We start from the raw sequence: 13,608 nt of genomic DNA on the forward strand, positions 1-13,608 counted from the left end.
TGCTGACTCTTTGAATTGACAACAGATGTTATACAAACGCTTGGAAAGAGAAAGGCGGAGAGGTTGCTCATCATAAAAATGATTTTATTATCCTAACTGTTATCAGAGGATGGATATCAATGTTTCACTTTTTACAATATATTACTATCATTAGACTATTTTATACATTGTTTTATATATTAATAATTTCCAAATAATTTTGTACATGCTTTTGGGACTGACATTCCCTGGTCAGATTAGACAGAAAAATGAGAAAAAAGGCACATGATTGCTCCTGTCCTCAGTGAGCAATACAGTCCAAAGAAAGAAAGAACTGTAGTCTGTGTGGTGACACAGTAGCAGGTGAAATGCCTCCCGGTCAGATGATGGGCAGCCCCTTTGCAGCCTATTACATGTCTTGCCAGTGCAGCACAATATATCCAAAGCAATTTTTCCAAATCGCAGCCCAAAATAATTACTTTGATGTGGCAACTGACCCAATCATATATTTTGATTAGCTCAGATGCACTCAGAACACTCACACACTCTTTCTCATCTCCACAAATCTGATAGTTTTACAGTAGAAACAAAAGAATTACTAGGATCTTGAACCAACTTCAGGGGCTACACGCAGATGTCTCGTTACGCTGTTCTATGTAGCTGAATGTCAGAAATGTGGGCCATTTCTGACTGCCGTAAGGTCTCTGTGAACGTGCAGCTCAGTGGAACACATGAATTGATCAGATTCTTCTTTAATACTCGGTGTTGGAAAGTTCTGTGGCCTGAGGGAAGCTAGGTGTGCTGTGCAGTCTGTAGTGTGAAATAGCACACACTAGCACCACCAGTTTCTGCTCCTTTCTGAACTGTTCACAGTTTGAGATCCAACTGCGATTTGAAACACTGCCCAAACTGTCTCAGAGATTTTTTTCTCTCTAGCTTTAATGCCTTGGATGCTTAATCCAGTTTCGTATCATCCATTTCTGACCAGAGCATCTCTGGACCACCAGGCGAAGGCCAAAGTTAGCATCTTTGGACATTTCTACCTCCAAACATCGACCGGTGTCCCTGCTGATGATTGGGCCATTCTGCAAGAAAGAAAACATGAAAATATGGCCAAATCTGTACAAAGACCTTATTAATAGAATAATAATTTATACTGTTAATTGATCCCCAGTGGGGGAATTACAATTTACACACTTTGTTAGAAATCACTACACACAGGCCTGAAATACACACAGACATGCTCAGGACCTATTCATGCACAAATGGAGAGATGTCAGAGTGGCTGCCAGTGCTGGACTAGCACCCTAAGTGGTTGGGGGGGGTATGGTGCCTTGCTCAAGGGCACCTGGCAGTGCCCAGGAGGTTATATATCCAGCTACCAATCCACACTCTGTACCTTGGTCTGTACGGGGACTTGAACCAGTGACCCTCTGGTTCCCAACCCAAGTTCCTACGGACTGAGCTACTGCCAGCCCTATATTTAATATATATATATAATAACTCCCATATTCGAATGCATGTTCTTATGGTTTCAGATATTAGGTATTCAGTAGCATATGGCTTGTTTTACCCTTCATTGCATTGTCTAAAATGATGCACTGGTGAAGATCCGTGTCAAAATGTATTTTCTTTTTACCTGTGTAAAATCCCAAAGCCTCTGGGACTTCCTTGAAACAGTGTCACATTTTTTAAGTCTAGGAGTGCGTCCTCTGCCATCATCAACAAGGCATTTTGTGTCAGGCAGGAAGGTGGTCGACCCCAGGGGTCCTAGCTGGAGAAGCCCCTCGTTAGCGTAGCGGGCAAGCTGCAACACAGAGAAAACCCAATGTATTACACTGTAGCAGCAATCACAGCTTCAAAAAACAGACACTTGACTTTTTGCCTCAGTCAGCAGCAGCAGGGTTTAAAGTTGTCAGACTGGTTGGCAGTCTGCACGCCGGATAGAAAAGTTATTATTCTTTAATTTTCTGCCTTTTTAAGTAGCTTATTTTACACAAAGGATAGTTGGCATAGAACCTATGGAAAATGTTGATACTGCACTCTGCCTTTGGATAATCCTGGCAGAATGTAAAATGGCAGTTCAAACTGGTCTTTCAGCTTCCTTGGCCATTTCAACAGTTTGTTCAAGAAAATAAATTTTATTTAGATTATTTACAGCCCTTATTTTAGGAATTAAATGTATCTCTGTTTTGCTAGGTCTCTGTCCATACAGTGCGTCTACTATAAGTATTTATATAGAAATCAATATAGCCTTACTTTCTATTTATATGTATAACATTTACATGTTAGTTAAAGACAGCTCAACTGTAGAATACCACATGAATTCCACTAGCATCCAAAGCTAAGATAGCAGCAGCTACTGAGATCTGCTAAGCTAATCATCCTTAGCAGGTTTAGCTGATGTTTGTTTTCCATTGTGACAGGATTTAGCTACTACCTCCACATACCATCATTACAGGTGGCGAAATATTAAAGGTCCCATGACATGGTGCTCTTCGGATGCTATTATATAGACCTTAGTGGTTCCCTAATACTGTATCTGAAGTCTCTTTCCCATAATTCAGCCTTGGTGCAGAATTACAGCCACTAGAGCCAGTCCTACAATGAGCTTTCCTTACTATGTGCCATTTCTGTGTCTGTAGCTATTGAGGAGGAGAGGAGGAGAGGGGGTCAAGGTGGAGGGTGGGGGCTCGGTTTACACCTATCACCATTTCTAGCCACTGGGGGACCATAGGCAGGCTGGGGGGAACTCATATTAATGTTAATAAACCTCATAAAGTGAGAGGACCATGGGACCTTCAATAGGTGAAGTAAATGTAGTGTTAGCTTTTTTTATATGGTAAAATATGTCAAAAAGTCAGAAACAGGTCTTTTTAACCAAAAATGTAGTTATTTTGCCATAACATTTTATCTTTAGACTGGTAAACTTCCTATATTTGAAAATGTTAGACTGTTTCTTTATAACATATGGTTTTGTAGAATCCCTGATCCCTGACTGATTAATCCTTCACATGAAAAGCTCTGTGATGATAAGTATCTATTACGTAAGGATACAGTAGAGATAGCATTTATTATTTATGGGAGTGATCCTCTCTGAAAAATGAGATGCCAAAGATAGGGAGGTCTTCAGTGCGACAGCAGCCCTGCTTTGAGGGGAACACGCATACATGACACACTGTCTTTTACTGAAGCACAGGGTAGGGAGCTATGCTATGTCACCCACAGTCCTGGAAGAATCAATGTAACACAATGCCTCTGAATTCAGACTGCTGAAAACCTGACTTAAGAACAATGTGTCTTCCAATGCTTTATTGATGCAAACAAACACATGCTATATACATTTCTGTCACAATTTGTTGTTTTTTCCGAAAACATCTTTAAAAGGATAGTTTGGATCTTTTGAAGTGGGGCTGTATGAGGTACCCTTCTTATTAAGTGTGCTTTATATTTAGAATATTTCACCGCTTTACCTTGCCTTAACTGTTTGACAGCAAGGTAATGCGGTGCCAATATTCTGAATTTATATCAAGGTCTGGGTTTGTAATCAATTCTGAATTGCTGCAGGGTGTCCATTACAAAGTGATGTAGGACACCTTATAAGGAGTTCTGGTGAAACTGACCGTTTACCGTTCTAAATTAATGCGCTACTGTACATTAAATGAAACAGGAAATGTGAAAATGTTATTTCTAACAGTGAGTGTGATCCTTCAGGGCCTCGTCCTCTGAACACCACAGGATGGCGCTAACACACAGTAAGTAAGTTACACTACCCCTCTGATCTTGTGGTACTTTGTTTCACAGCGATCAACTCTCATCCCATTCACTGTTCAACTCGCCACTGACTTCAGGCTCATCTTGCTAGCATAACGTTAGCTTTCTGGCTCGTCGCTGTCTGAGCCAAAGGGTTCTATGGGTTGAGTGGACTAAAAATATCTCCCGTTGCCAAGCGTGGAGAGTCGTATCTAAGGTCCGTTCTATTTACTGGAGCAGTAAACCACATTTGCATTGCATAAAAACCTCATGGGATGGGAATGATTGTTCCAGGTATTAGTCAAACCCTCAGTTTTTACCAGGGAAAAAAAGTTATTGTTTTAAAAAAACTTTAGACTTTGATTTTAAAATGCATTAAAATATAAATGAATGGTCTTAAGAAAATTGTATTTGGCAAGTGACCATGGTATAAGTGGGTTAATGCCCTTTGAGGTGTCCCTAATCATATAATTAATGGTAATTCTGGCATCACCATCGTCCATTAGTTCCTGATAATGGACAACTCGTCAGGCATTAACTCTTACGTACACTTAAACAGATATGGATTTTTTTAGGTGGTCCGTCTTGCTGCAGCCAATGCTGCTCCCATCCACAGCAGTACATTTCTACGCCGACTACCATCTACTAAAGAGCCACTTGGAACAAATAGGAAAACAATGAAGCACCACTTTGTGTGTCACTCAAAGCTCACTGGAACTAGTTGGGTTGTTTATAAGGATGCTGATAAGAATAATTCTTTGGATTAAGGTATGTCAGACAATTACAGAAACATATTTCAAACTCAGTCTAATGCGAGACCAAACGCTGTAAACTTGTGCTATTTTTCTCCAGGTGGCAGCCTAAAGGTCATTATTAGAGACAGTTTGATGGAGAATTCTTCATGGAATTTTGAATTGCTGTCTTGGGTCTTTCGAGGTTATAACGCTCTAAGCAGATTTATCATGGTGTAAACTATGACTGGGTGCAAGAAAAAACCCATATAATCCCCACTAATACCTGTTTGCAGCTCAGTCTGGCAGCCTTTTATACGCTAATACATTTAAAATGGGACCATAACAAATAATTAGCACAAGGAAATGATTCTGCCAAGCCAATTAACCTGTGCCTCATGCAGCAACATTAGACGCTCCATTGCCTTCCTGCAATCCTAAAAGTTCTGCAGCCACTTTCTGGAGGTCAAGCTAATCAGTTTCTAAATTATGACATTAAGGGTGCAACACTGTGACAATGTCAATACACAATGTGAGCGTTTGTACATTGTATTGGGTTGTAATCTCCACATTTCTATCTTTCCTGTACCTTGCTCCACCAGGAAGTTATGAGTAAGTGTTTGCTACAGATTATAACAAACATCTTAAGAAGGGCTTGGCTTGGGGCCTCAACCCTGGACCTAGCACATGTCCTCTCCATATGAGGCCATGGTCTACCATGGGAATCTAAGTTAGCTCCCAACCTCTGCACAAACCTCTAAAGAGGAGACTTAAGAGGCCTCACAGCATAAGCAGTGCACAGGGCGTCCATCAGCACCATGCACACCCAAGTGCACTACACATAGCTGGGATTCCTTGTGGGAGCAAACCATTCCTTTTCAGTCTGAGGGCCCTATTTTCGTGGCGGCAGCAAACAGCGCAAGAAGTTATTGTTAAAATGTGAAAATTGGGTCATGCATATTGCATTGAGAATAGGTACACTTTTTGGTGAACAGCAAACTAAATACTTGATGCAAAAGTACAGCTATAATGGAATAATGCTTAAAATGTAAAAAATAAATAAATAAATAAATAAAGCAGTTAGTGAGTAAAGCAGTGTGCATTGTCCTTTAAATAAGGCCTGGCCACACAAACAGGTATTTTCAAAACCACAGCTTTTTCGGTTAGGCTGTTTGTATCAGTATCAGGTCACTGAAACCGAACCTTTTTGAAAACTCCTGCCAGGGTGACAAATTTTAGAAACTCTGGTTGCATTGGTGTCGTGTAGCCAGTGAAAACGGTGATTTTGGCTTCTGACGTCAGAGGGCGTACTGTTGTCTACTTTGTTTGACGTCAGATTGTGAGCCGCTATCACCTTTGTTTACATGAGACGAATCTCGGCAATGGCGGACATAGCTAAGATATTGCTGCTAATAACTGTGCTGACAGGGCTTGTTACATACATACAGATACATGCACACAGTTCTCCCATTATATTGCGGAACAGAGGCGTCAGAATGCAATACTCCACAAGTCACTGCTTATGACTACACTCCCACGACACAGAACTCGTCGCCATCGTCGCCGGTTTTGTGCCAGACGGACGAGACCCAGTTGGACCTCTACGGGAACTTCAGGCTTCTGATTGGCCAACATGGCTTAACGGTTAGGGTTGTTTCGCCACCTGTTGGTTTGGTGTGCTCTTGACAGCACTTGATAGCGTATTTTTACATGTTTTTTTTAAACCTTGCTTGTGTGGACGAGATTTTTTTTTTTTTTATTGCTAAACGACAGTGGTCACAACCAAAGCCACATGTGCAAAACTCTAACCACAGTCTGCACTACCAACAGTCACCTGAGCTAAACAGTTCACATCACCTGCTAAACTCATTCCTAACAACACAACGCTTCACACACGTCTTAAAACGGGCTCAGTGCAGCCAAACATTCACAACAATCCTCACTGAGATAACACACACACACACACACACACACACACACACACACACTCAGAACACACTGAGAGTAAAAACACCAATACACAAACAAAATCTTCATCTTTACAGTTTGAACAATTTAAGTGACTTCACACTAATCAATATTTTCTTTAAAGAAATCCTTTCACATGAAATGTTTTATTTTATATCATACCAGTTTTTTTTTATGTAAACAAGAAGGTATTAAAATCAGTTGTTTGCTTCAATAGATATATACTTTTATTTTGTCTGTAGTAATTTACTGGAAAAAAAGTTACAAACTAAAGGTACGTAATAGTAACAAAGAATAGTGTGACTAATTGGCCTCTCTCCAGCATCATGCCGCAAGTTTTCATCATCACGTTGAATGTCCTCTCTTGCCATGCACCTGCATCATCTATAAATACAAATCAATGTGGTGTTTCCATTGCTTCCAACCTCCATTATTTTATGAAAAACAGTAAGTTTACTTTAGTAAAGGCAGGTCTTTTTTCTACATTTCTTTATAACTGGACATGTTGGTATCTTTGCTCTTTTACCTGTTCACTGTTTCTCTCAAATACTACATTGTATTACTGTTTCATTCTTATTTGGTGTCTCTTTATTTAAAAAAAAAAAAAAAAAATATTATATATATATATATATATATATATATATATATATATATATATATATATATATATATATATATATATATATAATATATATATATATATATAAATATAGAAATAAATATATGTATATACACATATATGCTGTATATATACAGTATGTGTTCACTAACAAGTCTTAAACAAGGAACCTCCTTAGGCTTTCAGCTGAAATTGCCATCAGCAGTGTTTGAAAATCACCTCTCAACACATTAGACTTGGCGCTATTCTGCCTGTTTATGCGGGAAACACGGATTAACGGGGCTCCTAAATCCTGTCACAGCCTCCTTTTAAACTCTTATAATATTGCTTTATTAATATTGCTGCTTCTGATTTATTGTTAAAATGCTTTATAATGCAAACGCTTCTGTCAAATCAATTATGATGTGCTGTGTTCGTTAGCGATGTGTAATGCAGTTGAAGTGACGCACGCTGAAATGGCTTTGGATTGACCAAACATTCTTTTACAGCTTTTATTTCTATGGTCTGCCTCTGGTTGCAGATCTGTGGTGCTGTGGGTTGACATCATACAGCTGGCACAGTAGTTACAGAGATATGAGACCAGTGATGTAACTGGCGGAGAGTGTATTTAATATAATAATATATAATAAGAGTAGTCACCTTGAATATTAATAGCCAACAGACAAAGTCAAGAGCCCCACTCAAATCTCATTAACAGAAAATCTATGGAAAAAGATGCATTATTTACTTTAACAGACTACTGTTTTGTGTGTGTGTGTGTGTGTGTGTGTGTGTGTGTGTGTGAGCGCACTGTGCAGGCTTTGTAGCCCTTCCACCGTGCTTTCAATGCATTACATTATTGAACAAAGGTGAGGCATTATCCATGATGGAAATTTCCACTGGGAGAGCCGACAGAGAGAGACTCATTTCTCAGAAGCACAATGAAGAACTATTCTGGCCAATTATATTTAGTCATAAGTAAATGGAGCAATGGTTTAAAAAAAAAAAGGAATGCAAAAGCACAGCGTTCCACCAAATCGAATTCAGCCCCGCTTACAGTAATGTTGGTCGTCACTGTAATGTAATGATACAAAGACACAAAATTCATCTTCATTTGTTTATTTCTCCTGAGGTTTACGATTAAAAGAGTCAGTGAGGCTTTACATTACTGGACCCCACTGAGCTCTCTGTACAAGAGAAGAGGAGATGCTGCTGCTGGCCTCCTTATAATACTCCGCTCCGTGACAGATAATGAACATGTGACTCTAGAAGCAGTCAGGGAAGGTAGCAAATGGTCGAAAGATTATGCATGAATAGCATTTGCATGATGTGCAGGAATAGCGCTTTGTTTCACAGCCCAAAAACAGGACAACAACCTCCCACCCACCCAGTGCCATTTGTCCTGGTTTTTATATATTTAAGTAAAGGTTATTCTGAGCACACGTTCTTTTTTTTCTGCAGCATCTGCCTGCATATTCACCTACACTACATACACAACTACATGCAATCTCACTTGGGAGTGGCCCAGTTTTCCTGTGTTTACTGAGCAGCTCAGATAGAGCTGTTGGTGATGCGCAATTGTACTTTGTATGGTAGTACAGTCACAACACTGTCTGTTGCACCTTTTCCCAAATCCAGCATACACAACCTACTGACATCATTAAGCCAGTGAAAACATTTAAACACATTTGAACTAATCATGAAGCAGCATGCATATTTGTTTCACTGTAATACCAAACTCCCAACAGCCTTATCATGTAATTATTTTACTATTATTTGACATCAATACAGATGTCCAGTAAGATATACTGCAAAGTATATACTGTGTAATTTGGGTTTTATGGTTCTCTACGTTTTAAAGCAATATGTCCGTGACTAGTTCCACGTGTTTCTCCAATTTTGTTTTATCAAAAGGACAAAATACATTAGTCTTCCTGTCAGCTGTTGTGAAAGTTATTTGAATTAAATTATAAATATTACTGGAGATTCTTTTGTCTTCAAATAGTTCATTTTTTGCACAGGTTAAAATGAAACAAATGAAAAATGAATGTGCTGAGAGATGAAAATAAACACATAAATATACTTATTGATTACTTCTACCTAAAGATTATGAAACACAGTCAAAACATATCTTGTGTCATAAAAAAACATCTTTTAAACAGAAATGGAAGTGTTTTGAAAATATGCTCTGCAAGACTTTAAGTACGATGTAATTCTGACTGAATGAGAAAATGAGTTGCATAAGTAAGGACCCCTGTATGGGATTCAAAATGAACTTCTGCTTGTGAGATGTTGGGGAGATGAAGATTACATGACTGGTTGAATAAGAATAAATTAGTGAAATTGGTTTGAAATTATGTGGACGATTTCCTTCTTTAAATTGCATCTTGTATATAAAAGTACATATTTAAAAACATAAACATCCTGAATTGTAAGAACTGTAGAAACTGCGGGGGGAGGTGGGGATGGGGGGAGAGGAGAGACAATGAGGTGTGAGGATTTAAGTGGGTTGCAATTATGACAAAGTGTTTTTGGAGTAGCATCATTTTATGTAAAGATGTGAAAATTGTTATCGCCCACACTGTGTTGCAGCATGACATTTAAAGGATAGATTAAAGAATAAAAAAGAGCATGAAGACAGAGTTCACAAAAGAACTTCCTTTGGCAGTTAGTTTGTACTGACACAATCTGTGTGTTGGCTCCAACTCGAGACCTCATTGATTATGATTGAGAGAAATGTCGTGGCTTACTTGACTTATTATTCCCCAAGTAATATTTGTAATACATTTTTAGCAATATGTCCTATACCTGTTTATGTGATCCTCTGTGCCTAACACTGAATATTTAAACACATATTTAACTAAATGCAGATATAGAGTATATGTCAAAACTGCTGTAACTGAGCATGTTGGCTTAAAGTGCTTCCAGTCTCATTTCATTCATTAACTATAAAACCCTAAATCTGTTTTGAATCTTTATCGGTTCTGCAGTAGGTAAACAAGACAGGAGGCAAGAGGCAGCCGTGTCATGTTCCCTTTGAATGAAAAAGGCAGATGTTATATGATTCAATGTGGCTGCTGTACATGGATTACTATACATATATAAACATTAATCATTTGGTGAATGAAGAACCATCCCCTGGGCTGCAGTAGGAGCATTGAGCTTTATAACATGAAATGATCTAGGTTTTTAAGAATGTCAACAGTGATATGGATCAGTTTTCAGTTTTTACACCATTGGTCATGTGTGGTTAACACAGGGTCAACTGTACAATGGAATGTATTGAATGAGAGAACGGGTCAACTCAGCAATATAAGGCACCAGTCGCATCAAGAGCACTAGTCACATAAAAATAAAATAAGGAAAAAAAATAAAAATGACAATAACTTGTAAGATAAAATGGGATGACAAAAAAGAATTGTGTTGATTATTAAAACAAAGGGTGGGACCTCTTAGTTAAAGGGGCTGTACTCGATATTCAGAACATTAAATATAGCAGCAAACAAATATTTGCTATATGTAAAGATATGGTGGAGTAATGGCGTCCTGAGCAGAGAATGAAGTCCCACTCTCTCTGGGTGTGTTGTAACCTCAGTTTCTCTGTTCTTTGTTTTGTATGTAGGTATTTCACATATTAGGGAACGGTCTGTAAGAGCCATGTGGTGGTTATCCAGCTGTTTCCTTTCAGTATTTCGAGTACAGCCCCTTTAATGTAGATTTATAATTCACTGTATTTACAATTTATTTTAACTACTTGGTGATTTGGGGTATCATATTATAATTTGCCCTCAGTGGTCTTGGTTGTGTCCTAACTGTTCACTTAAAAGCTTAAGTGTGGGAAGTCTATAGTTCTGTTAAATGAGAAGCAATCAGGCAAACATATTTCTCTCTATAGGCCTGTTGCTACCACCACTTATTGAACAAAAATGTATTAAACCTCTATGGGTCTTAAAGAGGAGAGTAATTACACCACAAGCATCCTGAGGAGAGTCTTCAAGTGTTAAAATGCATAATATGTTGATTCATAAATCTAAGAATGAGTTAAACACTTGTATTTTGTAAAAATCTACAAAATACATGGACTGACTGACAGCTTAACTAATTGCATTATTGACTGATTGCCTGATAAACATGGCTGAATGAATGAACACAGCAGTGAACATGGACACACAAACAGCTGATGAGTCCGGTCTGACCTGGGAGGACATGCCGTGGCAGGGGTAGAGGATGGCTTTGTCGTCGTCCTCAGCGCCCTGGTCCAGGCAGTAGCCGCTAGCTTTGCTGTTCCTCACCTGAAAGACAACACAGAAGGTACAGATGCCTGAATGTTTGGTTGTTTAAAGAAGAGACTACGGTAGCACGTAGGAAGAGACGAGACAGAAGGTTTGAGTTCGGTAGGTGGCAGGTGTATTGGCATCAGGATTAAAAGCTATTTTCTAGAAATAATACTTACATGAACAGTTTGACATTTTTGGAAATTTGTCTTGACCACTGTCCTGATCACTCTCATATCCCTTCAAGACTGTATGAAGCTACAGCCTACCAGTACCTCCGCAGCTGAGTAATGAACATGTTTTTATCTCAATTCTCTAGGACAGTGTTTCTCAAATGGGGGTACTTTGGAGTACTACAGGGGGTATGTGAATTTTTTGCAAAAATGCTAATTTAAAAATATGTCATGCATAATTCCTAAAATAATGATACTATAATAATGAATGAATTAAGTGAAGGATTCTAAACATTTGAAATGTAGCATTTAAATGTTTTGTTTGAAAAAGGTTTTTGTTTAGTGAATCTATTGCTGCCGGCGCTGTATTCTACCTCTTCTATCGACTTTTTTTTCTACCAAAAATGTTTTGCGCGGGTCAGAGGGTACTTGGCTTAAAAAAGCAATTCAAACGGGGTACAATATTGAAAAAAGTTTAAGAAACACTGCTCTAGGAAGTCATTGCCCAGCCAAGTGATAGTCCAGCACACTTCTTTTTTTTCTTTAAAGATAATTTTTTGGGGCTTTTCCACCTTTATTTGACAGGACAGCTAGGTGAGAAAGGGGGGGGAAGATATGCAGGAAATTGTCACAGGTCAGACTTGAACCCTGGACCTCTGCGTCAAGGTGTAAGCCTTGAAGTATACGTGAGCCTGCCCACTGAGCCAACCCGGCCACTCCAACACATGTGGGGTTGTGGGTTAGCCACTCCCTAACATGGGATGAGGCAGGTTTTTAACTAACTGACACCCCTGAAGCTGATGACAGATGAGATCCTCACCTCCATCATCATTTTATAAAGAGTGCAGCATTTTGGTAAATACGCTCAATTGGTTTTCTTTTGTTAAAAAGCAATTCCATGACATGGGTGATGAGTCAATAAGTAGGAAATATAGGTATAATTTAAGAAGCTTATGTAAGGCAAACTGTAGTGCATATTATGGTGTTGGAGATAACAAAAATGTTGCCCAAAAACTGAACTGCTCAAAAAGTACTTCCTGGTAAAGCTTTTGTGGTTACACTTGCCACAAAATTGAATCTGAAAGCAGATCAATTGTTTATTTCCCTTGAAACTGACTCATCTTTTCCTTCCTGTGTGCATGTTACACCACCTCCTGTCTATCAGACCCACTGTGGCTTGTTCACACAGCAGTCTTAGATCATCTCAAAGTGATGGCCTGGCCGTGACAGGAAATTATCATGCAGTGACCAGTTCCACTTCTGTCTCTCCCTCTCCCCCAGGCCTCCAGATGGTGGTGTGCATTGAGCATGAGCTTTGGTTCTGTGTGATTTGAATGCATACGGCTTCATTTCCAGGTTGTGACATATCTATCATGTGCTGTTGTCAGGGAAGGTTCCACTCGGCTAGTCTGGTCGGCATGGCCGAGCGCGGCGCTGATGCTCAGTGACAGATGAGATTCACTTCTGTGGCGGCGGCTGCGGCTGCGGCATCACAAGGCTTGTCGACAGGTCTAAAATAGTGCCACTTAAGTGGCTGCCGCTCTGAGGAATCCATTAGCTGGGTACCAGCTCTAAAGCAGGCGGCAGGGGAAACCATGGGCGAGCAAATTCACACAGCTCTGATGAATCTAAAAGTTAATTTTGATGTATTCTGACATTGCATTTGCAGAACATATTGATTTGCCAATGTTTTCCTTTGTTGAAATTGATATGACGAAAAATGGCGTGTTTCAGTGTCTGACTGTGGAGTGTGTTCAATTCTTTAACCTGTCATAATCCTGTTTTCTTCCCCCACTGTGCTGAGTGTGCAGCCAAGTCCAAAACAATTAACTTGGAATGGAAAACTGATAAGTGTTTAATTAAAAATGATTTTGAGGAAATTGCATCTAATCCTGTGTGGTGAGGCTGCATTGCTATAGCAACGAGATACCTGTACCTGAGACCGGCTACAGTGAACTCATATTTATTTGCTTTAAAGTGGAGCTATGGTATGAGCCTGTCACCGCGATGATGCTTGACTGTTTATCTGCACATATCAGTTTGTGTTTGACCACCAGGGATTTTTGTACAAATTACAACAGATATCAATGAGCTGCTGACATATGTCTTTCTCAAAAAGAAACAGAAGTCAC

The 13,608-nt window shown here is 39.3% G+C and overlaps 1 protein-coding gene across 1 annotated transcript in view; it reads right to left on the reverse strand.

The window, feature by feature from the left end:
- Window positions 1-202: 202 nt before the first annotated feature.
- The window catches only part of galnt9 (polypeptide N-acetylgalactosaminyltransferase 9), a 127,924-nt gene continuing 114,518 nt past the window's right edge, over window positions 203-13,608 (reverse strand). Inside the window, exons 9-11 of the mRNA XM_028579074.1 lie at window positions 11,226-11,321; window positions 1,619-1,786; window positions 203-1,064 (exon numbers count right to left, since the gene is read on the reverse strand). Of these exons, the coding sequence (XP_028434875.1) occupies window positions 918-1,064; window positions 1,619-1,786; window positions 11,226-11,321 (411 nt within the window). The 3' untranslated portion in view covers window positions 203-917. The remainder of the gene's footprint in view (window positions 1,065-1,618; window positions 1,787-11,225; window positions 11,322-13,608) is intronic.

The sequence above is a fragment of the Perca flavescens genome, chromosome 5 (genome assembly GCF_004354835.1).
Source record: "Perca flavescens isolate YP-PL-M2 chromosome 5, PFLA_1.0, whole genome shotgun sequence".
NCBI lineage: Eukaryota > Metazoa > Chordata > Actinopteri > Perciformes > Percidae > Perca > Perca flavescens.